Consider the following 26,478-nt stretch of genomic DNA (forward strand, 5'->3'; position numbering starts at 1 on the left):
CGGAAGCGGAAGTCGGGGACGCGCTGGCTCGCAGCAAAGGAGGCCTCGGCGTCGGGTCGGGTCCGGGTCGCCATGGGGCGCGGCAGCGGCACCTTCGAGCGTCTCCTAGGTAACGCGGCCCCTGCCCCTCCCCGCCGGCCCGCGGCCCCGAGCGGATCCGAGCGGAGCGGCCGCCACGCGGCCCGGGCCCTGGGTGGGCGCGCCGCGAGCGGGGGTTGGCAGTGCCAGGCGCGGGCGCTGGCCGGGCGGGTGAGGGTCCGCGGAGGAGGCGGGCCCGGAGCCGGCAGGTCTCCCGGAGCCGACCACGGGCGCCTGACCGAGCGAGCTCGAGATTCTGAGTCATCAAGATGGGTGACTCGACCGAATAGCAAATCTCAGTGGACGTCCTCCCCGCAAAAAGCCTAGGTTGCGTGGGGTTAGGGCTCTTGACCCAAACATGAGCACCCCCAGAAGAGGACACCTTTCTGGGACCTGCCACGCTCCTCTGAGGCCTGCTTCCCTGCGGACCAGGCCAGCCCCCCGGTCCCCAATGGCTGGGGTGGTTCGGGAAGGCGTTCCCCGTCTGTCGGGGGCTGTGGCCCATCCTTTCTGAGCCTCCTGGAGGCCACACATTTTAGGAAGGAAAAGGAATGTTCCCGGGCAAGCCCCCCTCCCTCCGATGAAACGGCGTGTGCCGGCTCGGGACGGGCGCTCTGGGTCTCCACTGGTCAGTCCGAGCCCACCCTCAGGCCAGGCATCATTCTTGGTGTCGGGAGGTGCAGGCGAGGGACCCAGCCACCTGGGGTGGCTCAGCCTTTCGAGGATCAGTCCAGAAGTTACCAGCAGATCAGTGTGGAGGTGGCCAGGCCTTGCTAGGTGATTGGCGGTCTCCAGGGAAGAGGGTGCCAGCAGGCCTGGAGCCTTGCACGTGATAGAGAGCGGGAGGGATTCGTTGGAGAATCCTCGGAGGTCAGTCCTTTGAAGCAGAGGACAGGAGTCCAGGGGCCTCTCCGAAGCCTGGCCCCAGTGCAAATCCCACCAACGAGGTCAAACTGAAAACCGGGGGCTCAGGGACGCGAGTCCTGGCTGTGTCCCCAGCAAGCTGTGTGACCCCTGGCAGTGACCTCCCCTCTCTGCTGCGGTTTATCTGCAAGGGGGTGGAAGTAGGACCTAGCTCAGTGATGGGCAACCTTTTGAGCTTGGTGTGTCAAACTTCGCCAAGAAACTGAGCATAACGCCCAGGTTGTGGGATTGTGCCCTGACCTCCTAGTTCATAGGTCGACGCTGAACCACTGAGCCACGCCGGCCGGGCTCGCGGTTCTTTTCCAGGCTGTTTGCCTCATTGGGTCAGGCCAGCACTCTCAGTTACCACTGCGCCGGGAGGATTCTCATGGGGTTTTCCATTGCGTCCAAGTGTTTAAAATGGGATGGAGGCAGCTCCTCCCTGTTGCTGAGCCGGGGGCCCCCTAGGCAATCCCAGCAGGAGGAGCCCCCCTAATGGTCCGTTTCTGTCTCAGACAAGGCGACCAGCCAGCTTCTGCTGGAGACCGACTGGGAGTCCATCCTGCAGATCTGTGACCTGATCCGCCAGGGGGACACGCAGTAAGTGAGGGGACACTTGTGCCCACTGCCCTCAGGGCCCCGCGGCCTTGGCGGAGCTGCGTGGTCCGGGCGCTGCGGTGTTTGAGATCTGGGTGCAGCCAGAGGACTCTCTCCGTCCAGCTTGGGGGCCTCGAGGGCCAGACGGCAGCTGGGCTGCTCTCGTCTTAGTTGCTGAGACGGTTTTCTTTCTCCCGTCTCTCTGCGCTCCTACCAACACCCTTTCCTTTTAGGGCAAAATATGCTGTGAGTTCCATCAAGAAGAAAGTCAGTGACAAGAACCCCCACGTGGCCCTGTATGCCCTAGAGGTGACTGGACGCCTGCACCCCCCCCTCAGGGCCCCGTCCCGAGCGGTCAGGGTGGCAGAGGAGTGGCCCGCGGCCTTCCCACCACCTGGGCAGCGCCAGCACAGTGCAGGCATCGGGCGGGAGGCAGGTGTGAGCAGCCCTGCAGAGCCGGCCGGGGCCGGGCCTCCCCTGCCCCACCTGACACTGACACGCGTCGGGCGGGGAGGGTGGCTCCAGCCTCGGTTGTGGTGATGGCACGCGGAGTTGGGTGGAGCCCGGGCAGCGCAGGCTCCGGGCGCTCCTGACGGGCTGGGAGCCCGAGAGCCTGTGGGGAGCGGCCTCTGCAGGAGGTGGGCCGTCCAGGAGCGGTCCCTGCGCTGACCAGCAGCCTGTCCCTTCCCCTCCTCGGGGTCTGCAGGTCATGGAGTCCGTGGTGAAGAACTGTGGCCAGACCGTCCACGACGAGGTGGCCAACAAGCAGACCATGGAGGAGCTGAAGGAGCTGCTGAAGGTGAGGGCTCCTCGGGAGCCGGGGTCCGGGGAGGGGGGTGTCGCCCGCTGCCAGGCCTTTGCTGTGCGGGTGTTGCTGGCACCAGTGGCAGGAGCAGCTCCAGGTGTGGCAGAGGCCACGGGGTGAGTGTGGGTGGTCCCTGCGCCAGGCCGGTCTCATCCGGTGATGTCTGGGCGCAGGGGGCCTCACCTGCCCCACCTCACACTGACACTCGGGGCTGTAGTCACGGCACTCACTGAGGGGGGGCAGGTGGAGGGAGGAGCTGCATGTGTGTGAGCAGAGGCCCGGGAGCCCCGAGGGCAGCTGGGCGCCCCGGCTACTCTGAGCGGGGTGCACGTGGGCTAATGTGTTTTGGAGGGGGGAGGGGCGATGCCCTCCTTTGGCAGAGGAGGGAAAGTCCTGCTGAGCCCGAAACACGGTCCAGAGGGGCCTGCGCTGCCCCTGCAGGGATTGTGACGTGGGCAGTGACCCCGAGGCTGTGTGATGCAGAGCTGGGTGGGGCAGACATTCTTTGGGGTGAAAGGGCACCCACGGAGTTGAGGCTGCCTGGGTGCTCTGAGGAGCGCAGCCCCAGGCTCCAATGGCTTCCTGGTCCTGCCGGTGCCTGGGGCCCATGGGGCCGAGAGCCGTTGGGAAGAGGGGAGCAGTTCGCAGACCATGGCCTGAGGCCGTTAGGCCCCCGTGGAGGTAGAGGGCCTCCGCCGGGTGCGCAAAGATCACAGGAAAGGCCCGCCCTGGGCGGCCTGGGTGGGTGGCGCCCGAGGCGCTAGAAGTGCTGCTGGGTGCTCCGGCTGGTGGAGAGGGTGCCCGGTGGGCCTGGCTGTAACTGGAAGGAGGGCCAGCGTCAGGCAGGGTACAGGCTGAGGATCTGGGGATCTGGGGTTACTGTGCAGGCCCCGTGGGCGGACAGATGCAAGCGGTTCTCCTCAGGGTTGGGGTTCCATGGAGGGCAGCTGGCCCTGGGGAGAGGGTGGCCCCTGCACCTCACCCGGGGACCTGCCCACCTCTGCCCGAGCAGTGGGTCCTCCCAACCCCTTGGCCACGCTGACACTCCTTACACCTGCGTGTGCATGTCCCTCCTCACGCCTTCCTCCTCTGCAGAGGCAGGTGGAAGTCAACGTCCGAAACAAGATCCTGTACCTGATCCAGGCCTGGGCGCACGCCTTCCGGAACGAGCCCAAGTACAAGGTCGTCCAGGACACCTACCAGATCATGAAGGTGGAGGGTGAGTCAGCGGGGACAGTGCCCACATCGGGTGACCTGAGGGCTGTGTTCATTCTGGGCGGGCGGGGACAGCACCCACCCAAACCAGCAGTGGCACACGGAGCGGGTATCCCCAAGGTGGTGCGTGGGTCAGCCCCGCTCCAGGCACGCGAGCCCCTGCCTTTCCAGACTTCAACCCCATTGGGGCCGGGGTGGGGCCAAGCAGCACACACGGGCAGGGAGGCCTGTGGAGACAGGTGCTGAGCCTCGGTCGTGGTCCTAAGCGGGCAGGGCAGGGCAGGGCAGGCTGGGGGACAGGTGAGCCTGGGGCCTCGTGCACCTGGCGGCCGGTGGTGACTGCAGCCTTCCTTCTCCAGGACACGTCTTCCCGGAGTTCAAGGAGAGCGATGCCATGTTCGCTGCGGAGAGGGTGAGTCTGGTGCCTGGCGAGGGGAGGGCTGCTCTGGGGCGGAGGGGGCCGGGGACAGGCCTGCTGGGAGCCTGGGCCGCCGTGAGCTGCTGTCTGCGTTGAAAGCGAGGCGCCCAGCGTTGCCCAGTGGAGTGAGCAGGCTGTGGCTGGCGGGCTCGCGGTTAAATGGCACTGGCCTGTCCCCGAGGCCACTGCGCCTGGTGTGCGGCCTCAGGAGGAAAAGTCCTCTGGAGAGGGCTCCTCCCGGCCGGGCCTCGGCGGAGAGAGCAGACGGAGGGCGGGGCTGTCCTGACTCTGCCGCCCACAGGCCCCCGACTGGGTGGACGCCGAGGAGTGCCACCGCTGCAGGGTGCAGTTTGGGGTGGTGACCCGCAAGGTGAGCGCACCGTCAGGAGGGCCTGCCTCCCCCCCTCGCCCCCCCCCCCCGGGAGGCCAGCCTGGCAGCTTTCGGTGGGTGCTGCTGGGTGGAGTGGCGAGTGGGGCAGTGGCCCGTCCTGCAGCTGCCACCGCCCTGTCACAGCACCACTGCCGGGCCTGCGGCCAGATCTTCTGCGGCAAGTGCTCCTCCCGGTACTCCACCATCCCCAAGTTCGGCATCGAGAAGGAGGTGCGTGTGTGCGAGCCCTGCTACGAGCAGCTCAACAAGTGAGTCCCAGGCGCCGCCTGCTCCCCGCGCTCCCCGCAGCCCGGCTTCTGTTCGCCAAGCGAGGCCTGGCAGAGGCCGGCCCTGCCCCCTTCCAGCCTCAGCCGCCCGGACACAGGGCGGAGCCAGGCGGGCCCCCAGGGCCTGGGGCTGCCAGCCCGTTGCTGGAGTTTGCTGCCTCTTAACTGTTTACTTTGGAAGTAAAACTTCCAGGAAAGACACGGGTGTGACAGGTGAGGGATGCCCTCTGCCTGGTCCCTTGGTGTTGACCTTGATGGGGGCTCCCTCTGCATGTGTGTTCACACACGTGTTTGGTCCTGGACCTTCGTGTGCGTGCCCCAGAAGAGGAGCGCTCTGTTCCGGAGCCCACGCATGGCGCTGACGTGCCCTCTGCACCTTGTTGGTCCCGCGCGTCCCAGTGACGTCAGGGCCTGTTGGTCTCCGCTCCCCGGCGTCCCCTCCTCTGTCTTTCCCGATGCGCCCACGCCCTTGCCTCATGGCCCTCAGTTTGGGCTTGAGGTCCCTCGTGGTTCGGGTCAGGGCCTGTGCTCCTGGTGGGACCAGGAGGGAGGCCGTGTCCCCAGTGTGTGGGTGCAGAGGCCCGTGCTGTCCATCTGTCTGTCCCAGGCGGTGTCTGAGCCTCACTTCCCGGAGACAGGCTGTGTGGCTCAGGCCGGTGACTCACCAGGGTCCCCTGCCTGGAAGCGCCCGCTAGTCTGAGGTTCAGTTTTTCTCTGGGGTGCGGCTGTGACCACGGTGATCACTGTGGTGACGCTGGGGAATCCTTGGGGGCCGGTGCGGTGCCCGGTCCCCCACAGCACCCTGTTGTCCAGGAAAGCGGATGGCAAGGCCCCCCCTACGACGGAGCTGCCCCCGGAGTACCTGACCAGCCCCCTGTCGCAGCAGTCCCAGGTACGCCCGCGCGGCCCGCCCCCAGCCCTTCTCCCCGGGCCCCTCTCCCCGGCCCCGCTCACCAGCCTCTCTGCCCCCAGCTGCCCCCCAAGCGGGACGAGACGGCCCTGCAGGAGGAGGAGGAGCTGCAGCTGGCCCTGGCGCTGTCCCAGTCGGAGGCCGAGGAGAAGGAGAGGATGGTGAGTGGGGAGGGGGAACCGAGGCTGCACCGAGCTGGGGTGCTGGGGGAGCACCCCTAAATGTTTGGGGAGGGCTGAGTATGGAGGCTGGGCCTGCTATGCCCGTGCTCTCTGCGGGACACACTCTTCCTGGTTCTCCCGCAGAGACAGAAGTCGGGGTACACAGCGTACCCCAAGGCGGAGCCCACGCCTGTGACCTCGTCCGCACCCCCCGCCAGCAGCCTGTACGCGTCACCCGTGGTGAGTCCCCTGCGCCCCCCGTGGCCCACACACTGCTGGACTGCTCCCCGTGGGAGGGAGCGGGGGGCTGCCCAGAAGGACGGCGCCTTATCCCCTGGCCTCCCTCCCCCCCTCCCATCCCTGCTTTCAGCTCCCGGCCAGGGGTCCCCCGAGGGGGAGAACCCGGGAAGGCTGGGAGCCCCACTGGTGAGAGCCCCGGCTCTTCCACGCCTCTCAGTTGGGCTTGAAGTTCCTGGTGGGACCAGGAGGGAGGCCCCGTCCCCGGTGTGCGGGTGCCGAGGCCCGTGCTGTCTGCCTGTCCCAGGCGGGAGCAGGTGGGAGTCTAGGTGGCTGCCCTTTCTAGCCTCAGCTTGGCCAGGACAGGACTGACTTTCTGTGGGGTCGGCCGAGTCCTCAGTGACGAGGGGTGGGGCCAGCCAGGCCCAGGCTGAGAGTAGCCCTGCCGTCTGCCCATTGGGGACCAGTCGTACGGTTGGTGGGAGGGTGGGCAGGTGCTCCCTTGCATCTTGTCAGCCGTTATGGAGCCCCTTGGGCTCATCGGGCCCCTGAGTGACGGCTGTGGGGGCGCTGTGCTGTGGCCAGTGACCCTCGGCCCCTCCCCTCTCTCCCCAGAACTCGTCGGCGCCGCTGGCTGAGGACATGGACCCCGAGGTGAGTGTCCTGTGCACGGGGCTCCCCTCCTGAGCCCTGGCCCTGGATGACCTCCCGTTGCCCCCGCAGCTCGCCCGGTACCTCAACCGGAACTACTGGGAGAAGAAGCAGGAGGAGGCTCGGAAGAGCCCCACGCCCTCCGCCCCCGCGCCCCAGGCGGAGCCCGCCGCCCAGCCCGTGGAGGCACACGCAGCCCCTGCGGCCGCGGTGGAGGTGAGGCCGCGCTCAGTGCCGCTGGGAGGGCCCCGGGGACTGGCCGGCCACTCACCCTCTGGTGTCTTCCAGACTTCCCTCCCAGAGACGGACCCTCAGCCCCTAACCTCCTCCGGGGGCCTCTTCAGCGAGGTAAGCGCCCTCCTCGGGCCACGGAACAGCCTCTGGGTGCAGAGCGCAGGCCCCGCTGCCCAGTGACCGGAGGCGGCTGGGCTGGCTGCCTACCGAGCAGACCAGTGCCCAGGCTGCCCAGCTGTCGATCCTGGGGCTCCGGCCTTGTTGCCACTGGAGTAGATGCCAGGCCTTTGCAGGAGAGGCCCGTCCGGGTCACCTGGCGGGGGGTGCTTGTGGGCGGCCACGGGGCTGCAGCCGGCTCTTCCTCACGGAAAGACCGGAGCCTGAGGTGCTTGCCTTGGGTCAGGGCTGGTGCAGGCGGGACTGCTGAGGCCCGGGCAGAGGCCCTGCCCACGGAGGCAGCTCCTGACTCGGGAGCCCGGGGACCCCACAGTGTGCCCGTCCCCAGCAGCAGTTCCAGAACGGGGAGTCGGAGGAGAGCCACGCGCAGTTCCTGAAGGCCCTGCAGAACGCCGTCAGCACCTTCGTCAACCGCATGAAGAGCAACCACGTGCGCGGCCGCAGCATCACCAACGACTCGGCCGTGCTGTCCCTCTTCCAGTCCATCAACAGCATGCACCCCCAGCTGCTGGAGCTGCTCAACCAGCTGGACGAGCGCCGGCGTGCGTCCCCGCCTCCACGCTGCCGGGCGGTGGGCGGCGGGCGCTGGGCAGGGCGGCTCCTGGGCTCCGGGGGGTGGTCCCAGTGACGGGAAATAGCCCACCAAGCATGGGACCGGCAGCTGAAGGAGGCATCCCCCAGCCACGCCGCTCTGCCCCCTGCAGTGTACTACGAGGGGCTGCAGGACAAGCTGGCGCAGATCCGAGACGCCCGGGGGGCGCTGAGCGCCTTGCGGGAGGAGCACCGCGAGAAGCTGCGCAGGGCGGCGGAGGAGGCGGAGCGCCAGCGCCAGATCCAGCTGGCCCAGAAGCTGGAGATCATGCGGCAGAAGAAGCAGGTGCGGAGAGCGGCCTGGGCCGGGCTGCAGGCTGCAGGCTGCGGGCACTGACATGGCCGGTGCTGACGGCTTCTGTGCCTGCAGGAGTACCTGGAGGTGCAGAGGCAGCTGGCCATCCAGCGCCTGCAGGAGCAGGAGAAGGAGCGGCAGCTGCGCCTGGAGCAGCAGAAGCAGACCATCCAGATGCGCGCCCAGATGCCCGCCTTCTCCCTTCCCTATGCCCAGGCAGGTGCCCTGCCCCTCCCGCTCCTGCTGCCCTACAGCCGCCCGGAGCCCCTTGACAGCCGTCTCTCTGTCCCCAGCTCCAGGCCATGCCCACGGCGGGTGGCGTGCTGTACCAGCCCTCTGGCCCCACAAGCTTCCCAGGGACCTACAGCCCGGCAGGCTCGGTGGAGGGCTCCCCCATGCACACCGTGTACATGAGTCAGCCGGCCACGGCCGCCGGCAGCCCCTACCCCAGCGTGCCCGGGGCCGGAGCAGGTAACTGGGTGGGCGGACGAGCCGAACAGCCAACATGAGCCCCAGACCGTTACTTTTTTGTTTCGTTTTTATTTTGGCTTGTTTTACAGAATAGCTAAGAGAGTGAATGGTGCAAAGAGATTCCCCAAATGTTAATAACGTTCTACCACATTTGCTCTCTGTATGCACACGCACACGCACACACCTCTACTGCGCACACTAAAGTGCGTTCACTATGACACCTTCCGGTCTGGAGGCTCTGGCTTCCCCCTTTCATCCCCGCCCCCACCCGTCCCCGGTGCTGACTGACTTGCTGGGTCCCAGGATTCAGAAAGGAGTCTCGGGAATGCCAGCCCAGGCCTGTGCCAGGCTGTTTGCCATCCTGACCCGCCTCTGGGTTCAGGAGGTAGAGGCAGAGCTGCCCGCCCTGCAGTGTCCTTACCCAGCTGGGACACAGTGGGGTTCATTCCTGACCACTCCTCGCTGGGGGCCCCTCCCATCTGTGTTGATGTCCTTCCCTTTGGTGAGAAGGCGAAACATGAACTTGGTTCCAAGTCTCACAACCAAAAGGAAAATTCAGAAAAATGCTCCCCAACTCCGGGGCCTCCCCCTCCCTTCTCTTCCTCCAGATCCCAGCGTGGTGAGCACCTACATGTACCCAGCAGGGGTCACTGGCGCACAGACAGCCCCCCAGGGCCCAGCGGGACCCGCCGCCAGCCCAGCCTACTCCTCCTACCAGCCCACCCCCACCCAGGGCTACCAGGTAGGGCGAGGCTGCTCCCTCCCCAAGAGGCCCCGTGCGGCGCCAGCCCAGCCCTCCTCCCAGCTCCTCACAGGCCTTCCCTCCACAGACGGTGCCCTCGCAGCCCCCGCAGCCCGCCAGCGTGGGCTACATGGGGAGCCAGGCGGTGTCCATGGGCTACCAGCCCTACGGCATGCAGGTGAGACCACACGGGCATCCAGACAGGCAGGTCCCGGCGGAGAGGCTGGGGGCACGCTGGCCAGGCTCAACCCTTCTGATCCCACCCCCTTCCCCCCACTGGGCTCCCCAGCTGGTCTTCCAAGTCAGAAACTCCCCCACTGGTCTGGCTACAGGGCTCCCTTCCTTCTCCACAGAACCTCATGGCCGCCCTCCCCAGCCAGGACGCATCACTGCAGCCCCCGCCGCAGCCCTACATCTCGGGGCAGCAGCCCATGTACCAGCAGGTGAGCCCTCCCAGGCCACCACCTGGGCCCCGGCCCTCTGCAGGGCGCTGTCCTGGGAAGATAGGCAGTCCAGCTGGGAATGCCACTCGGCCCACAGACCCTGGGTGCACGCAGCGTCCGGGGGGAGCAAACCACGTTGACGTAAAGCTCAGCTGTCGGGATTCTAGGGGTGGGCGCTGCTGGGGCGTGAAGCTCAGAGCCCAGACAAGCCGAGGGAGGAAGGGGGGGTTGCACCCTGGGCTGGAGGGGACCAGGGACAAGGCTGGGGTGGGGTGTTCTAGAGCAGCCAGTAGAGGGGAGCTAGGCCTGGGGAGGAGCACCAATGGCCTCTCGTCCCCCAGATGGCACCTGCTGGCGGCCCTCCGCAGCAGCCTCCGCCCGTGGCCCAGCAGCCGCCCGCGCAGGGGCTGCAGGTGCAGGGCAGCGAAGCCCAGCTCATCTCCTTCGACTGACCTACCAGGCCAGCGCTGCCCAGAGTAACACTACATCCCGAGACCGCCGCCTCCGTCTGACTAGCGTCCTGTCCCCTCCTCGCGCTCCCCTCCTCCATGTAGCGCCCTGCCCCCAGCCCGCCTTTCTGTCCTCACCCCTCAGGCTCCACCCTCCTGTCCCTGAATTGTCCTCCGACCTGCTTCCCCATGGCCGGGCCTGGGGGGGCGGGGGAGCCCCAGCCTGGGTGTCAGGTCCCTCTGCCCCACCCCAGAGCCCTCTAGGACCCCCCCAGAGCTGTCAGCAGGGGCTCCTGGCCCCACAGGAAGGGGGGCTAGTCTCCAGCTTCTCTGCTTCTGAGCTGTCATGTCACCCAGTGCCCAGTAGACGGAATGGATCGGCCATAATAAAGTCTCTTCAACAAGAACCACGTGTCTGCTCGGGGGAAAGATGCTGGGCAGGAGGGTGTGGGCATCCCCGCAGGCCAGCCTGTCCCCCCCTGACCCCGAGTCCTGGGACGGGCTCACAGGGCTCGCGGCTCCGGTCCGACTGCAACGCCAGCAGCTGTAGTTGGAGGGAAATGTTCAATGTTGAGTCCGCCGCTTGCAAACACCCAAGACTCCTAGTGACTGCGGCCCTGGCTCCTCTCGGAGGGGCCGGACTAGTTAATAGGCACAGAGGCTCCCGGAGCGCAGGCCAAAGGCAGGGCCAGGACAAGCCCGCTCCGCGCTGGCTCTAAGCATCGGCAGGGCAGCGGGAGAGGAACCCGCCTTTCCTCTGGCTGCAACTAAAGAGCAACGCCAAGACCCTCGGGCAGGCGCTGCGGCCGGTGTCCGGGGGCTGGACCAGGAGGCGGGCAGGGCGCAGAGAGTCCGGTGTCTGGAGACAGAACCAGGGCTTATAAATCCTCTTCTCCCGGGACCTGCTAGCCCGCCGCCCGGTTCCCCCTCCGGGCTATCACAGCCCCGGGACGCGCGCCCGGTCCCGCGGAAGGAGGCGTCCTCGCTCCCGGAGCGGCTGCACCGCAGGACAAAACGTGCTCCTTCCCTCCCGGGCCGGCGGGAGAGGCAGCCGTGCGGGCCAGAGCGCAGCGAGCACTCCGCGCGTGGTGACCACGGATGCCGAGCAAACGGCACGAGCCGGAAGCCGCGGTCGGCTGACGCGAGGCTCCCGAGGGGTCACTGCGCAGCTCTACACGGACCGGGCCCGCCCCCGACTCGGAGGGAGCCCGCGCTAACCCTCGGCCTCCACTGGCCTCCCTGGGCCCCGGTCCCTTGTGGGTAATCTCGGCGAGCGAGAGGAGGCAAGCGCGAGGTGCGGCTAGAGCGTCCGTCCCAACTCATATGCTCGGCGGCCCTGGCGGCTAGAGCGTCCTCCCCAGCTCGTATGCTCGGCGGCCCTGGCGGCTAGAGCGTCCTCCCCAGCGCGTGTACTCGGCGGCCCTGGCGGCTAGAGCGTCCTCCCCAGCGCGTGTACTCGGCTGCTCTGGCAGCTAGAGTGTCCCTCCTGCTGGGAGCCTCGTGTGACCTTCCCGCCGGTGGAGCGATGCTGCCGGCGGCTGCTCGCCCCCTATGGGGGCCGTGTCTAGGGCTTAGGGGCGCCGCGCTCCGCTTCGCCAGGTACCGCGGGCTGCCGAGGGCCGGGCGGGCAGAGTGGGAGTCCTCAGCCGGCCACCGATGGTTCAGGTCGGGGCAGCGGGCGGGAGGCCACCCAAGTCCGGCGGGTCCCAAAGGGGAAGCGGGGACACTCCCCCCCCCCCGTGCGGAGACACTCCCCCTCCGTGCGGGCCGCAGAGAGTGCCAGGGTGGCCTCAGATCACATGGGAAGGGTTCCCGCCTTTGCCCGGGCCTCAGTTTCCCCCTCAGCCCAGTGACGTGTAGGACCCCCACCATTGCATCCGGCGCTCCGGGTTCTGAAAGCTTTGTGCAGCAAAATGCATTTACGTGATTGCATTTCCCCGTGAGCTGCTACGGTTCATTCAAACCAGGAAGTTGTTAAGGGCAACATCCAGCAATAATAACAATAATGATGATGATGTGGGTTTCTAAGGCTTGTGAAGAGGATAAAATATAAGTAGCTGGGAAAGCCCCTTGCTCTCGACGTGGACCCTGGAGTCTGAGAACCTGGGTTGGAACCAAGGGGCTGGACCCGAGTTGGACTGCCTGTCACCCGCCTGTGCCGGGCTGACAGCTCTGTTTGAATGGGGTCCAGGCAACAGGTTCCACGCGTCAGCAACGTGCGGCTGATGCGATGCAGCAGCCATCGGAGGGGAGAGGCCCTCGCCGGTGCACCCCTAGATAACGCCCCCAAGGAGTACCCCCCCAAGATCCAGCAGCTGGTCCAGGACATCGCCAGCCTCACGCTCCTGGAGATCTCGGACCTCAATGAGCTCCTGAAGGTACCCCGGCTGGGCCAGGAGGCGGGGTCTGGGGCTGGTGTCTCGCTCCTGGAGTATTTGGGGGGGAGGGGTTGGTCCGTTGTGGACAGTGTGCTCCCTGGTGTGAGGCTGTGCCCGCCAGCTTCTGAGACCGTTCTCCTCTGTCCCTGCAGAAAACGCTCAAGATCCAGGATGTGGGGCTCATGCCCATGGGTGGCGCGATGCCCGCTGCTGCCCCTGCCGCCCCCGAGGTGAGCCAGGCGCTGGCCTCCGCAGAGACCTGTTCCTCTGGTGCCCAGTTCCCAGCTCCCCTCACGTCCCGATTTCTCTCTTTGTCCCTCATCTCTGTCCTGCACCAGTCAACACCCCCCTACTTCTGTGTGCCTCCGGCTGGGGCTCTGATCAGCCTCCCTGGGCCTCCTCCCTGCCCACTGGGGACCGTGTGTCGGGGAACAGGGAGCCGATGGAAGGAAAGGACACAAAGAAGTTACGTCGAGTAGCAGGGCTTCCTAAGTTCTGTGGGGGGAAGCAGGGAAGAAGCTTGTGGGAGGGGAGGGTTACAGGTTCAAGGGAGGCCGTGATGAGAGGAGACATGAGGAGTTGAGGGAGCGAGCAAGGCATTCCCAGTCAGAGGCCGTGGGCGTGTCCCGGCTGGAGAGGAGCGGGCAGGCGGTGGGCAGCTCCACGGGGTTGGGTGTCGGCGAGGAAACCAGACATGAGGCCACACGCTCATCTGTGGGGGGTTGTTGTTGCTTTTTTGTATGTGTGTGTTTTTCAATATTTGTCATTTTTTAAAATCTCAAGTTATCCACAAGTAGAAATAATCACACCCTCCCCAGCCTGAGGAATAACGAAGGTTTTGCCACATTTGTGTCTCCTTCCCTTACGCTGGAGGCAGGCTTCTGGCCTGTCCGCTCCGCGGGGCCCTGCACGCCCCCCGAAAGCACAGGTGGCCAGGCGCCATTGGCACAGCAGAGGGCATTGGCCTTGACTCCGACCCCAACCCCTCCCATCTCGGGGGCTCCCCGCCGGCCACTGGGCGAGGGAGGGGCTGAGCTGGTGTCCTTGGTCCTGAGACACGGCTCTGGCTTGGCCGGGGCTGGAACCCACCGCTTCTCTATAACCTCATTTCGCCCACAAAGCACTTTGGGGGTCGCTCTGCCTTGTCTCCTAAGCTACAGTTTTAAAAGGATGAGTTTTGGGGGCCGGGGAGGGAGGCAGTCTTAGCACAGCCCCTGGAGAGCTGGGAAGAGCTCTGGGCGGTGGAACCCAGTCTGACCGAGGAGCGGACCAGGTAGGGGAGGCACCGCGTGGGGGGGCGGCCTGCTGGGCGTCCCTCCTGCCAGAATCGGGGGCCTTGCCCCTGGGGTTGCAGGACCCGCAGCCCAGGAGCAAAGGTGCCTGCTCCCCGCTCCTTGCTCACCCAGCCCCCCCTCCCCAGGCGGTGGAGGAAGAAGACGTCCCCAAGCAAAAGGAGCAGACGCATTTCACCGTCCGCCTGACGGAGGCGAAGCCCGTGGACAAGGTGAAGCTGATCAAGGAGATCAAGAACTACGTCCAGGGCATCAACCTGGTGCAGGTGAGAGTGGGCGGCCCCTGCGGGGGGCGGGGGGCGGGGCGCAGGGAGCCCGGGCGGCGGCCTCTGACCTGGCTCTCTGCAGGCGAAGAAGCTGGTGGAGTCGCTGCCCCAGGAGATCAAAGCCAACGTGGCCAAGGCCGAGGCGGAGAAGATCAAGGCCGCGCTGGAGGCGGTGGGCGGCACCGTGGTCCTGGAGTAGGCTCCCCGAGAACTGTGGACAGGGGTCCCTGGGACCCGGGAGAGGCCCGGCCGCCCCGCCCAGCACCCAGGCCCAGCTGCCCGGCGCCTCCTCCTCGGAGCAGAAGGCCACACCCCCGCTACTGCGCGGCAGCCGGCCCCGGACAGGCATGGACCTACCGAGCGGGCGGGGCGCGGCGCTGCCTGTGGGCACCCTGGGCACCCGGCCTGACTGGACCGCCCCCGGGTTTACCACGCGCCCCCTGGTGGCCGCTGAGAAAATACATGGTTTGGGCCGAGCGCGCTGCTTCTGTGTCCTGGGCGGCGGGATGGGGGGTCTGCAGGCGATCACCTGGGTCCTGAGACCCCGCAGCCGGCACCGCCCTGCCTGGCTGGCGGCAGCCGCGTGGCTGATCCCAGATCTTCCCCCAGGAGCTGGGTGTGCGGCTCCCGCCCGGCCGGCAGGGGTGAGGCTGTGCCCTGGGCCCTTGGAGAGCGCCAGCCACAGAGTGAAGACGGCCCGGGGCCTTGCTCCCAGGAGCCTTCCTCCCCCGCCCTTGGCCCGGAGTGGGAGGGAGGGGCTGCGGTATCCCCTGAGTTCGGGGACCCCCGCCCTTTGCCTGTTGGAAGAATGACCTGCAAGTTCTGTGGGACCAGAGGGGGCGCTGTGTCGGGGAGTCGGCCTCTGGTGGGACAGCTCCCGGGTGGGCGTTCCCAGTGGTCCCCAAGCCCGGGGACCGGCTCCCCCCACCCCCCATGTGCTCCCACTGGACCTTGTAGGTCTAAGGAGGCGGGAAGGCTGCCCCCTGACCGAAGAGCTTCCCTGGCCGCCGCACAGGGTTAATGATTCTCCATCAGCAGATCTCTGGGTGTGCCTCCCCCCCCCCCCGCGCCCCCCGGAAGTGGCTGCTGGGTCACCTGGGGCCGGGCAGGGCCTGCTGAGCTGCCTGCTTCTGGGGGGCTGGGGGGAAGAAGTGGGCTGAGTGAGCTCGGGGACCCTCCTGCTTTCCCAGGGAACCAGGGGCACAGCTGGGGGGATGGGGCCCCGTGGCAGCTCTCAAAGGGAGTGGCCCTGCAGTCGGGGGCGGGGGGGCGCTCTGGCCAAGTGCCTTCTGTACCCCAAGCGAGGCCAGCACCTGCGTCTGCTTGGTGCCCTCCAGCCGACCTCACAGTCGGTCCTGGGGGTCCCGCCCACCATCCTGGCTCCCCCGGACGTGCTGCAGCCTGCAGGTGGCCGGACAGCAGTGTCAGACCTGGGGGCCCCTGGGGCCACGTGGCCTTGGCCGTGGGCTCTGCACTGGGAGGGGGGTCTGTGGGTCCCGACTTCCCCGCTGGTGCCCGCAGGACCCCGTGAGATCCCAGTAGGAATTAGCATTCCTGCTCTTTGCCCAGCCTGGTGGAAAGGTCACGGGACACAGCTGAGAGGGAGCTGGAGCTGGCTCGTGCTTCCTGCCCCCACCGGCCGTTCCAGGGACCCCGGTGTCTGCCAGGCCACCCACGTGGCTCCGTCCTCCCTGCTGGGCTCCGGGGGAAAGTGCAGATGTCCCAGAACAGACCCCAGGCCCCACCCGAGAGCCCGGCCTGGCTGGCAGCCCTGTCCTCGGACTTGCCCGTCACTGCCCGTCAGCCCCGGGCTGGGATCCATCTGCGAAGCCTGCTGGGCCGTTCTCTGTCCCTGACCCGCAGTATTAGTGCATTCCCCACCTCCCGGATTCTGACCGGTCTTTTCCAGGAACTACATTTCAGGTGCTCTTTGCATTTTTATTCTATTATTATTATTATTATTCATTGATTTCAGAGAGGAAGAGAGAGATAGAAACATCAATGATGAGAGAATCATTGATCGGCTGCCTCCTGCATGCCCCCTACTGGGGGTCGAGCCCGAAACCCAGGCTTGTGCCCCTGACTGGAATCGAACCCGGGACCCTTCAGTCCCCAGGTCAATGCTCTATCCACTGAGCCAAACCAGCTAGGGCTGCATTTTTATTCTTAAAGTGTCCAGGCTGCTGAGCCTCCCGCCAGCCCTTCCCAATTTGGGGACGGTCCCCAGCGGGAGTGCTGGGGGTCCCTGCCAGCAGGACCCGGTCCAGCCCTCACACCCCTCGGGCCCCGGCCCCCCGGAGGTCTCTCACTTCCACTTCAGAGGCCTCTACTCATCAGCTTGTTCGCTTCTTTGCAGTCAGGGCCTGAGCACCTCACCGGGGCTGATCCCAAGGCGAACGGGCAGGTGTGGGGCAGGGAGTGGGCTCGGCCGGCCCCTCACTTCCCTGGGATTCCTGCCAGGGCCACGCCCCCTGCCTGCCGGGTTGTGTTTGCTAAAAATTGATTTAGGGAGGAACACGGGCTGCTCCCACCCACCTGCGCACTCACTGGCTGACCCTGGGGGTGCGCTGACCGGGGTCCCCACAGCCCTGGTGCCTGGGGAGGGCGCTAACCGAGCTCCGGCCAGGGCGGGCCAGGGCGGCTCTCGCTTGTCCTCTCCCAGCCTGTGGATCAGCTGCGAGAGCCACTCAGTCTCCTGGTGGGGCTTCCTGTGAGACCCCCTCCCCTCTGGTTCCCTCCGCCCCCAGCGAGCCCCTGGGGGTGTGCTTACATAGTTTGCATCTGACATCCTTCAAAACAAGTCCACACCCAGGACGTGCTTAGAGAGGAGGGGGAAGAGGAGCATCAATGAGGGGAACCCCATGGGCTGCCTTCCATACGCCCCGACCAGGAATCAAACCGGCAACCTCTCCGGGCACAGGAGCCGGCTCAGCCCCGCCGCACGGACATCTTTCTCAAGCCCCCCTCCCCCTTCAGACCAGGCAGCTGCCCTGTGGCCGACCTGCCCCTCCCCCTGCCCCCCGGACACCATCCGGCTCTTCACTGCCCAGCGGATGACCTCAGGGTCCGAGGCCGCCGGTGCTCCGGAAGACCTGGCTCCAGAGTCTCCAAGTGGCCACTTCAGTCCAATAGATGGCGGGTTTGCTCACATCCTGGAGCCTGGCTGGTGCCCAGAGGCCATGAGGCCAGGCTTTGCGGGTTCAGGGGACCTGGAGTGGTTTCCCAGTGCCCCTCCCCCTTCTCCCTTGGTCTGGGGGCTGCAGTGGCAGAGCCCGTAGGTCCTGCCCTGGGGAAGGGGTCTGGCTGGCTGTGGCCCCTCTGAGACTGGAGGCTGCTCCGGCAGAGAACGCCTGGGTCCCCAAGATCCTGCCTGAAAGTGTGGCCCTGGGGACTTGGGCTTCCCTCCACTTCCTACTGTTGGCTGGGGGGGGGGGGGGGGTGAGCGCGGGAGCCTCCAGGCAGGTGGGTGCCTCCCGCTGGGCCAGGCAGGGGCGGGCACCCTGCTGGTGGTCGCCTGGGGGCCGGAGCCTGGCGCTGGAACCCGGGTCTGTCTCCCAGGACTCCAGCCCGGGCTGCCTGGTCAGAGGGAGGCCTGAGGCCGGACTTGGCCGGGAAGTCCGGGTTGAGGCGGTGTCTGGTCTCGGAATTGCCTTTCGCCCCTAGTTTTACTGAAACCGCAGCTGGTCCCAGGGGAGTCGGCTGCTGCTTGCAACTGCACGTGTCCAGGGAGGACCGCAACCTGCGGGGCGGGTGCCTGCGGAGGCGGGGCTGGCAGAGCCACGTGCCCCAGGCGTGGGGTGGGCCTGGGGGCATCGGGGCGGCCCACGCAGCAGGCTCCGAAGTCCGCGCGGCCTGCAGAACGGGGCAGTGGCATCCACGGCCCCGCGGCCCCTTTAAGACACGGGGGCGTGGTCTCGTCGGCCCCGCCCCGGATGCGGCCCCGCCCCGCGCCGCGCGGGCGTATTGGCTGCGCCGGGCGCGGGTGGCAGACGCGCTTTGAACCCGGCGCTGGGGCGGCGCGGCCGGTTCGGGTCGGGGTCGGGCTCGGGGTCCGGGCGGGGTCGGGTCAGGCCGGGCAACCGGCGCTGCCGCGGGCATGGCGGCCGAGGCGCGCGAGTCGCGCTGGTACTTCGGGGGCTTGGCCTCGTCCGGGGCCGCCTGCTGCACGCACCCGCTGGACCTGCTCAAGGTGAGGGCGGCCGGGCGGCGGGGCCGGGCTGCGCGCCACCCAGGCTCCCGCACCCGCGGGCACCGGCCGGCCGGGCCTGGCCCCGAGGACCGCAGCCCCCGGGCTCGCTGCCCCGCCCGCCGACGCCGCCGACAGGGGAGGAGGGAGGCCCCAGGCCTGTCCCCGGGGGGTGGGCGCCCCGCGTCCCGGCCCCGGAGGCCTGTCCCTCCCCGCCCTGCGCTTCGCTACCTGTGACCTTCGGCAGCCACTCGGCCTCGCCGCGCCGGTTCCCCCCGCTCCTCCGAGGACGGCTGAGGGGCGGTCCCCGCGCACCCAGGGCACGCACCCGGCTGCCCCCCTGCCCGGCGGAGGGAGGGGAGGGAGGGATGTGGCACCGGCGCCCCCGCTTTGGGCTGCTTCCTCCTGGACCGGTGGGTGCCTGGCAGCCTCGGGCCTGTGTACACTCGGGTGCTGCCCTGCTTATGGGGCAGAATCAGATAGAACTTCCTTGTCTCCAGGGCCAGCCACGGGGTGGTTTTCTGCCCTGTCTCCCCACAAAGAACAAAGGAGAAAGGGCCGGGACACAAACCACAGGCCGCCCAGGGAATGGGCACTGTGTCACGTGGGGCTGTGGACAAGGGGCGGCCACCCAGCCACCCCCAGCTGTCTGTGCCCACGTGGCCTCCTGGGAGGAATGGACTCCTGTGGGCCGGCTGACCGGGCACCCCCCCACCCCCGCGTCCCCTGCCTGTGGGCAAGCTTCTTTCCGCAGCCCTCCTCCTAAAGGGGAGGGGTTGCCTCTAATTAGTAAAAATGCCACCTGATGAATTCCAAGGGCGAGTATCGGGTGAGCAGGGACCTGGGCGTCCCTGCCCTGCGGTTAGCAGAAGCTGAGGCTGGTAGCCCAGTTGCCGGGCCTGAGACCTGGCTGGCCTGGCAGCAGCCCCCGGGCCTGGAGGGTGCGCTGACCACCAGAGGGCACGGCGGGGAGCGGGAAGGTGCTTCTTGGTTGGGAGTGAAGAGCCCTCCCTCACCCTGTTTATTTGCTTTCTGGATGCCCTCGCAGGTCCCCACCCCCACACAGGCCCCCCCCCCCCCCCCCGAGGCTCAGGCTCTGACCAGGAGCAGGTATAGCCTCCAGGGGCTGCAGAGCCCTCACAGCCTGGCCTGGCCTAGCCCCCTCCATGGTCCAAGGCCCCTTCGGGCGTGGTCTCTGCCCCTGGCCCTTCCCGCCCGCCCCAGGTGCTGTTTGCCGCCAGGATGAGTCAGGGGAGGCAGGTGCCACAGGAGCAGGGCTCCCCTCTGCCCGGGAGCAGGTGGCCTCGTGCCAGGGGTGGAGGCCGGCCTTGGAGGAGGCCCGGGCCGGGTTTTTACCTCTCAGCGTGGCCATTGGGGAAATTATTTTAAAGCTCCTGGATCTTTGTCTCATGTCCTGACTTGATCCTCAGCCTCTTCTTGCCTGGACGGGAGCTGCTGCCCGCGTGGCCGCCCTGACCGCAGGCCCAGTGCCCGCTGTCCTGCCCAGCTTGGCTCGGGCCGCAGGAGGACACGGCTGTGTCCCTGAGCTGGGCACAAGCCCTCTCCATCCCCACCTTTGCTGCTCCACTACCCGGAGGCCCCGGGAAGAGCCTGAAGAGGGAGGAGGGTGTATCCACTGAGTCCCTTCATCCTCATAGCACAACGAGGGAAACTGAGGCACGGGTCAGTGACCCGCCCACGCCAGCCCCTCAGCGTGTGACCGCCTGAGGCGGCCTTTCCTTTCTGCCTCTCCCAGTCCCCATGCTTCTGAGTCCCCATAATTTTGTCCCCTGAGAAGTGAGTTAGGCTGAACAGTGGGGCTCTGGAGTCACCCTGCTGGGTCCTGCCTCAGTCTCCTCATCTGTGAAATGGGGCTGATGATCCCCACCCACAGCAGGTGCCCAGAGGACTCTCACAGGCCTGGTGGGTGCGCCAGTTCCCTGGTGTTGTCGCTTGTAAACAGTAGGTTGGTGGCAGGCGTGGCACGTGGCCACAGGGTTGTGTGGGGGAGGGGAGCGGCTTAGGCTGCGGGAAAGGACTCAGCAGTGTCCCTGCCCCCCAGGTGCACCTGCAGACGCAGCAGGAGGTGAGGATGCGCATGACGGGCATGGCGCTGCAGGTGGTGCGCTCCGACGGCGTGCTGGCGCTTTACAACGGCCTGAGCGCCTCGCTGTGCCGACAGGTGCCTGCCCGGCTCCCGCGGGTCCCGGGCCCGGGGCAGAGGGGAGGGCTGGCTCAGACGTGCTGTGCCTCCTGCCCACTGGGCGCCCATGGGCATCGAAGCAGCTTCCTCCTTTGTGAGGCTGCTCAGGAGGGAGGAACCCAGGGCCCGGGGAGCCGGCCCCCGGGGTGGGCGCAGGGCTGGCGGTGTGGGGTGTGCTGCTCCACCCTCACAGCCGGCTGGAGACTGCCACCTACAGATGGGGAAACTGAGGCAAACGGGCTCAGCCACCTGTTGGCCGTGCGGCCTTGGGAGGGCTCCTCGTTGTCCCCGTGGTCAGGGTGATGCCCAGCCAGCGGGGGGGGGGGGTCAGGGGTGCACGCCGTGCCTGCCCTGTCCTGCCCCGCCCCCCGCACTCTCTGAGCCGGCCCCTCCCCCCAGATGACCTACTCGCTGACTCGGTTCGCCATCTACGAGACCGTGCGGGACCGAGTGGCCAAGGGCGGCGAGGGGCCCCCGCCCTTCTACAAGAAGGTGCTGCTGGGCGCCGTCAGCGGTGAGTGGGGCGCGGGGGCGCGGGGGGGCCGCGGGGCCGCGGGGACACAGCCGGGTCACGTGCTGGGTCTGGTCTGTTGCCAGGTTGCATCGGAGGGTTTGTGGGGACTCCCGCCGACATGGTCAACGTCAGGTCAGTGGCCCCCACGGTCGGGGTCTCGCTGCCCCCGATGGGTCCGGCCCAGCCTGGGGGCGAGCCGAGGGGTCCCCGCGCCCCCTGAGCCGCGTCCTCGTTTCAGGATGCAGAACGACATGAAGCTGCCCCAGAACCAGCGCCGGAAGTGAGTCGTGGGCCGAGTTCTGCCCTTGGGTGTGGCCGGTGGGCGCTGTGCGGGGGCTCAGCTGGGACCGAGCGGCCACGGGGAGCAGAGCCGGGCGCGGGGGCTTCCCTGGGGGGTCTGGGACCAGGGCTGATGGCGGCGCCCGTCACGTCTGCTCCCCGTCGGCGCCTCGCCCACGTTTCCCCGAGGACGGCCTAGGAGCCTGCCTTGGGCTTTTCAAAGGGGTGGGGAGCTGGGATTTTTTTGGTGATAAAAGCACCGTTTTTCATGACGTCTAAGCACTGTCCACTCTGAGGCTGTTTGTGGACAGATGCCCAGACGCCGTCACGGGCGTCAGCTCAGGGGGAAGGTGGCTCCGAGCCAGCCCGTTGTGCACCCCCCGGCCGGGCAGAGCGTGTGGGGGGCCTGGTGACGGGACCAGGGCGCCCCGTCCTCCTGTCCTGGTAACAGCCGGGCGGGCCGCTCCCAGGCGGTGCCCAGGTGTGCTCCTCTGGGTCTCTGGGGTCTTGGGGCCGAGGTCCCCGAGGGAGGAGACTGCTCTGAGCTCCGGGCAGGCCCTGGCTCCTTGGCTTCCCCCATCCTTCCTTGAGGGTCTCGGGGCTCGTCCTGGGGAACCCCCAGGGAGCCGTGGTCGGGGGAGCCTCACGTGGTTCCGTTCTGTGTCCCGCAGCTACGCCCACGCCCTGGACGGCCTGTATCGTGTGGCTCGTGAAGGTGAGGAGCAGGCCCTGGTGGGGCAGGAGCTGGGGCAGGAGCCGGGCAGGAGCCGGGGCAGGAGCCGGGGAAGGAGCTGGGGCAGGAGCTGGGAAAGGGGCTGGGCAGGAGCCGGGGAAGGAGCTGGGGCAGGAGCCGGGGAAGGAGCTGGGGCAGGGGCTGGGAAAGGGGCTGGGCAGGAGCCGGGGAAGGGGCTGGGCAGGAGCCGGGCAGCCCCAGCCAGGAGCCCAGAGCCCCGAGGAGGCAGAGGGGAAGGCAGCATCGTCCAGAGCTGGGCAGCCTGACGGACGTGGCCGGTGCCCCACCTTCTCCCCCGCAGAGGGTCTGAGGAAGCTGTTCTCGGGTGCAACCATGGCCTCCAGTCGGGGGATGCTGGTCACTGTGGGCCAGGTAGGCCTTCTACGGGGGAAGGGGGGCTCGGGGGAGCCTCCGGGGCCCCTGCCCTGCCTAGCCCCCCCCAGAGACCACAGAGGAAGTGGGGGCCCAGGTGGGCACTGGGAAGTGGGCACAGGCGGGCGGGTGATGGCCGTGGGCAGCCCCTCGCGGCCTGGGTCTCACCTGCCCAGCAGCTCCAGTGCGTGCCGGTGACGCCCACGGGTGCTGGGTGACCTGGGTGGTGTCCCCATGGGCCCCCTCGGCGTTCCCTGACCTCCCTGCACCCCACAGCTGTCCTGCTACGATCAGGCCAAGCAGCTGGTCCTGAGCACAGGGTACCTGTCGGACGGCATCTTCACGCACTTCATCGCCAGCTTCATCGCCGTGAGTGCCGGGCGGGGCGGGGCGGGGCGGGGGCGCAGGATGCCCCGCTCAGACTGGGGGTGCCAGGCCAGGAGAGGGCGCCCCGGCCCAGGCTAGAGTGGTCAGTGCCCCTGCAGCCCTGGGTCGCCTCCCAGGGGTCTGGGCAGGGCTGAGGGGCGCCCAGGCATCACCCATGGCAGGCCCGTTGGTGACATGCCCCTCCCCAGGGCGGATGTGCCACGGTCCTGTGCCAGCCCCTGGACGTGCTCAAGACCCGCCTGATGAATTCCAAGGGCGAGTACCAGGTGAGCGGGGCCTGGGGGTCCCTGCCCTGCGGCTGCCAGGCTCTGCCCTGCGCCCAGGTCCTGGCCCGGGGGTGTCGACAGCTGCCCTCCCCCCGCTCCCCCTCCCCCCCCCCCCCCCGTCCCTCCCAGCCGCCTCCAAGCAGGCCTGGCCCCGTGTGCCCCTGAGTCAGAGTCTCTGACGCTGACAGGCAGGGCCCGGCGCCCACCCGGGAGCACGGCCTGGGCTCCACGGTGCCCACGGCGCCCTCTGTGTCTTCACGCGCCGGCGGCTCTGCCCCTGCTCTCCCCCCCTCGCCCCCCCGCCCTCAGGGCTCTGGTTCTGCCACATCAGCAGTCAGCCGGGCAGCGGCCGGGCAGCCGTGACCTTTTGGCTCACACGTTGTCCCTGTTTGAATGTCCGGCCGCGGGTTACTGCACGCAGCTGTTGGCCTGCAGCCCGGCTGTGGGAGGGGTGCTCCGTGTGGGAGGGGGAGCTCCGTGTGGGAGGGGGAGCTCCGTGTGGGAGGGGGAGCTCCGTGTGGGAGGGGGTGCTGTGGGAGGGGAGCTCCGTGTGGGAGGGGGCGCTCCGTGTGGGAGGGGAGCTCCGTGTGGGAGGGGAGCTCCGTGTGGGAGGGGCGCCCTCCATCTGCCTCCCTCGTCCCTGCAGGGCGTGCTGCACTGCACCATGGAGACGGCGAAGCTCGGGCCACTGGCCTTTTACAAGGTTCGGCGAGAGGGGGCGTGGGTGGCACTGGTGGGGAGGATGGTGGTGCCGGGGGTCAGGGCACAGCGGGTGGGGCCGGGGTCCCCCAGCTCTTCACTCCGTCCCCCCAGGGCCTCGTGCCGGCCGGCATCCGCCTCATGCCGCACACCGTGCTCACCTTCGTGTTCCTGGAGCAGCTGCGCAGGCACTTCGGCGTCAGAGTGCCGTCCTGACACCGGCCCCGCCCGCTCCTCCCGAGGCCACGCGGCCGGCGCTGCCCTGAGCCCGCACCTGCCACCGAGCTCGGCCGCCCCTCCTCCCCGCTGGCCACCTGCCTCCTGCCTGGTCAGAGCCCCTTCCAGCAGCGCGGCCCCCACCCCGTGGCTGCACCGCCCCCCGCCCCTCCCTGCCCTGCACACGGCCACACGCAGAGGCAGGCGTCCGGCCCGCTCCCCTCCCCAGCGGGCAGTGAACACGAGGTGGGTGCGCTGGGCTGTCCGGTTTCCTGGGGTCCCTGCCCCCTGGCCCCGAGGGGCCCTCAGCACGTCCCTCAGGGACAGCGGGCGCTGCGCCCTTGTCCCGGGGCTGCGGCCTCCGTGATGCTCGCAGGGAGCTGAGCCCACAGCTGAGGTCAGGACCACGAGGCCGGTGCGGACGGGCGCCACGGGCTCGAGTGCGGGGCCCCCTGCCTCTTCCGCGCCAGCCAACCCCCAGTTGCTTCAACAGTTTTGCCAAAACTCAGCACCCAGAGGCCACTGCTGTCCCTGGGCTGAGCCGTGTCCCTCGCTGGCCGCGCTGCGCCCCCTCCCGGGCAGAGGTGGGCAGTGGGGTCCTCGGGGCCTCCCTGCAGACGGCGCCCCAAGGCCCAGCAGCGGGTCAGCCAGAACCCGCAGGCTCCGCTGCAGCGCGGCCTGTTCTCCCCACGAGCCGGCTCCGTCCTCTGCGCCCGGCCTCGGCTGTGCCCCCGGCAGGGGGGCAGGGACGGCAATAAAGGACAGTGAGCTGCCCCTGGTGCGTCTGTCCCTGTGTCCAGGCTGCCCGCTGGTCTGGCCACCTTGCTGTTCAAGGGCAACGGGGCCCCCTGCGCCCTCCCAGGAGGCCTGGGCTCATGGGGGGCCCAGAGCGGGAAGCCCAGCCCTGGCTGGTGCCTTGAGGTCTGTGGCTGAGGGGTTGGGGTGTGGGTGAGGGGATCGGGTGTAGGCTGAGGGATTGGGGGTGTGGGTGAGGGGTTGGGGTGTGGGTGAGGGGTTGGGGGTGTGGGTGAGGGATTGGGGGTGTGGGTGAGGGATTGGGGGTGTGGGTGAGGGGTTGGGGTGTGGGGATGGCAGCCCTAAACCAGCATGGGGGTGGGTAGGTGTGCGAGCTGGGAGGTCTGGTCGGTGCTGTGTCCCAGGTCCCGCTCACCATGGACCCACAGTCCCCCTGCCCAGCAGGCACCTGGGACGGAAGACCCTTAGCTGAGCTGGTGGCCGTCCCCTTCTCCTCTGTGGGAGGCGCTCGAGTCCCAGCCGGCTCCTGGACATTGGGTGCTGGTCCAGCGAGCCCAGGGCTGGGGAGAGCCTGGGCGGGAGGCCCTCAGACGGGTGGGGGTGGGGAGCTGGGCACTGCCCAGGACAGGCCAGGAGGGCTGGGCAGCCCAGCCCGCTCAGACCTCAGGGCCCTGACCCCGGTCTGGAGGTCTGGAGCGTCGAGCGGGTAAGCAGGATTGTAGAAGGTGGTGATGGTTGCACAGCTGTAACCACGCTGAAAACCACGGAACCTCACCTCCCTCCCCAGCTTCCCGGGAGCACCCGGGCCCTCCGCACCCGCTGGAGCGTTCGGGAGCAAACCCTGGGAGTCGGGTCGTTGGTGGGGAGACGCTTCGCGTCTGGGAGGGCCTTGCAGGGGCGCCGACCCAGCAGCCTCGTGGGCGTGAAGAGGACGGTCGGTCTGCTGGCCTCGGCCGCCTGGCCCTCAGCTGCTCTGACGGAGCACCAGCCTGGCATCGATCACCTGCGTGCCAGTGTGCCCGGGCAGTTGGCATCTCACCAGCCTCCTCCCAGCCTGGCCCCCATGATGCCACGCCTGCTGGACCAGGACTGAGGGAGAAAGTGCCCCGTCTGGTTAGGCGGTTTGGCAGGGACGGGCCTGGCCGGGGCCCAGTGCAGGGCAGAGAGCAGAGGGTGGGGTGGAGGGGATGAGGTTTCCAGGGCACAGAGGAGGGCGTGGGCAGAGCTCCCCGGGCCTCCTGGCACAGAGCACCCAGCATAGCAAAGGGCTGGGCGCAGGGCCCTCCCCGGGGAGGTTTTGGTTCAGGGCCCACAGCCCTCATTGTGTGGGGTCAGCACCATCTGGAGTGTGAGGGGCCTGGGCCGGCCCCGCCCTCCGGGGGTCCCACTGTCCCGGCCTTGGGTCCTCTGGTCCCGGGAGGGCAGGAGGGAAGCCCCACCTTTCCCATCAGCCCAGGCCTTTTCCTTAAAGAAAGACTGTCTGGTTTGTAAAATGCCCTGGCTGGTGTGGCTCAGTGGATAGAGCGTCGGCCTGCGGACTGAAGGGTCCCCGGTTCGATTCTGGTCAGGGCACATGCCCGGGTTGCAGGCTGGATCCCCAGTGGGGAGCGTGCTCTCATCATTGTTGTTTCTCGCTCCCTCTCCTTTCCTCTCTGAAATCAATTCATTGATGTTTCTCTCTTGCTCCCTCTCCCTTCCTCTCTGAAACCAATAAAAATATATTTTTTAAAAATTTCAGCGAGGGCACCAGACAGATTCAGCGGGAAAGCCAGGTTTGGCTTATTTTTTTAATATATTTTATTGATGTCAGGAGGGGAGAGGGAGAGAGCGAAACATCGATGATGAGGGAATCACCGACTGCCTCCTGCACACCTCACACTGGGGACCGGGAATCGAA

General features: G+C 67.8%; 3 protein-coding genes across 5 annotated transcripts; all 3 read left to right on the plus strand.

Moving 5' to 3' along the window:
• The first annotated feature begins 7 nt into the window (after positions 1–7).
• Positions 8–10,441, plus strand: HGS (hepatocyte growth factor-regulated tyrosine kinase substrate). Of its 3 annotated transcripts, none has more exons than XM_028130417.2 (22): positions 8–109; positions 1,497–1,581; positions 1,812–1,887; positions 2,285–2,377; positions 3,479–3,602; positions 3,958–4,010; positions 4,318–4,386; positions 4,531–4,655; positions 5,487–5,565; positions 5,646–5,744; positions 5,889–5,984; positions 6,597–6,635; positions 6,705–6,848; positions 6,921–6,980; positions 7,357–7,585; positions 7,748–7,920; positions 8,005–8,145; positions 8,223–8,400; positions 9,009–9,142; positions 9,231–9,320; positions 9,496–9,585; positions 9,927–10,441. In XM_028130417.2, the coding sequence occupies exons 1-22, from the start codon at positions 73–75 to the stop codon at positions 10,035–10,037; spliced, it is 2,325 nt and encodes a 774-aa protein (XP_027986218.2). In that variant the 5' UTR covers positions 8–72; the 3' UTR covers positions 10,038–10,441. The 3 variants fall into 3 exon arrangements, with proteins under 3 accessions (XP_027986218.2, XP_054564821.1, XP_054564822.1); XM_054708846.1 differs by having other exon boundaries at positions 7,372–7,585; XM_054708847.1 differs by having other exon boundaries at positions 7,375–7,585.
• Positions 10,442–11,420: 979 nt separating this feature from the next.
• On the plus strand, positions 11,421–14,447 carry MRPL12 (mitochondrial ribosomal protein L12). The gene is made up of 5 exons (XM_028130422.2): positions 11,421–11,633; positions 12,226–12,412; positions 12,565–12,642; positions 13,833–13,970; positions 14,053–14,447. Exons 1-5 carry the CDS (start codon positions 11,560–11,562, stop codon positions 14,167–14,169), a joined length of 594 nt encoding a protein of 197 aa, XP_027986223.1. The 5' UTR covers positions 11,421–11,559; the 3' UTR covers positions 14,170–14,447.
• Positions 14,448–17,976: 3,529 nt separating this feature from the next.
• Positions 17,977–24,599, plus strand: SLC25A10 (solute carrier family 25 member 10). Its single transcript, XM_054709640.1, has 11 exons — positions 17,977–18,159; positions 20,219–20,338; positions 20,759–20,873; positions 20,957–21,005; positions 21,112–21,153; positions 21,824–21,867; positions 22,187–22,257; positions 22,534–22,626; positions 22,833–22,910; positions 23,557–23,613; positions 23,724–24,599. The coding sequence occupies exons 1-11, from the start codon at positions 18,067–18,069 to the stop codon at positions 23,823–23,825; spliced, it is 864 nt and encodes a 287-aa protein (XP_054565615.1). The 5' UTR covers positions 17,977–18,066; the 3' UTR covers positions 23,826–24,599.
• The last annotated feature ends 1,879 nt before the right edge of the window (positions 24,600–26,478 follow it).

Source organism: Eptesicus fuscus, chromosome 20 (genome assembly GCF_027574615.1).
Source record: "Eptesicus fuscus isolate TK198812 chromosome 20, DD_ASM_mEF_20220401, whole genome shotgun sequence".
NCBI classification, from domain to species: domain Eukaryota; kingdom Metazoa; phylum Chordata; class Mammalia; order Chiroptera; family Vespertilionidae; genus Eptesicus; species Eptesicus fuscus.

Excerpts from the sequence above, each read along its gene's own strand:
- MRPL12 (XM_028130422.2), top strand. The coding sequence starts at position 11,560 with ATGCTGCCGGCGGCTGCTCGCCCCCTATGGGGGCCGTGTCTAGGGCTT. Across the intron at positions 11,634-12,225 it reads GCCGCGCTCCGCTTCGCCAG|GCAACAGGTTCCACGCGTCA; the intron begins GTACCGCGGGCT and ends AATGGGGTCCAG. Across the intron at positions 13,971-14,052 it reads AGGGCATCAACCTGGTGCAG|GCGAAGAAGCTGGTGGAGTC; the intron begins GTGAGAGTGGGC and ends GGCTCTCTGCAG.
- SLC25A10 (XM_054709640.1), top strand. The coding sequence starts at position 18,067 with ATGGCGGCCGAGGCGCGCGAGTCGCGCTGGTACTTCGGGGGCTTGGCC. Across the intron at positions 18,160-20,218 it reads ACCCGCTGGACCTGCTCAAG|GTGCACCTGCAGACGCAGCA; the intron begins GTGAGGGCGGCC and ends CCTGCCCCCCAG. Across the intron at positions 21,868-22,186 it reads GTATCGTGTGGCTCGTGAAG|AGGGTCTGAGGAAGCTGTTC; the intron begins GTGAGGAGCAGG and ends TCTCCCCCGCAG.
- HGS (XM_028130417.2), top strand. The coding sequence starts at position 73 with ATGGGGCGCGGCAGCGGCACCTTCGAGCGTCTCCTAG. Across the intron at positions 4,011-4,317 it reads CCATGTTCGCTGCGGAGAGG|GCCCCCGACTGGGTGGACGC; the intron begins GTGAGTCTGGTG and ends TGCCGCCCACAG. Across the intron at positions 9,143-9,230 it reads CCCCCACCCAGGGCTACCAG|ACGGTGCCCTCGCAGCCCCC; the intron begins GTAGGGCGAGGC and ends TTCCCTCCACAG.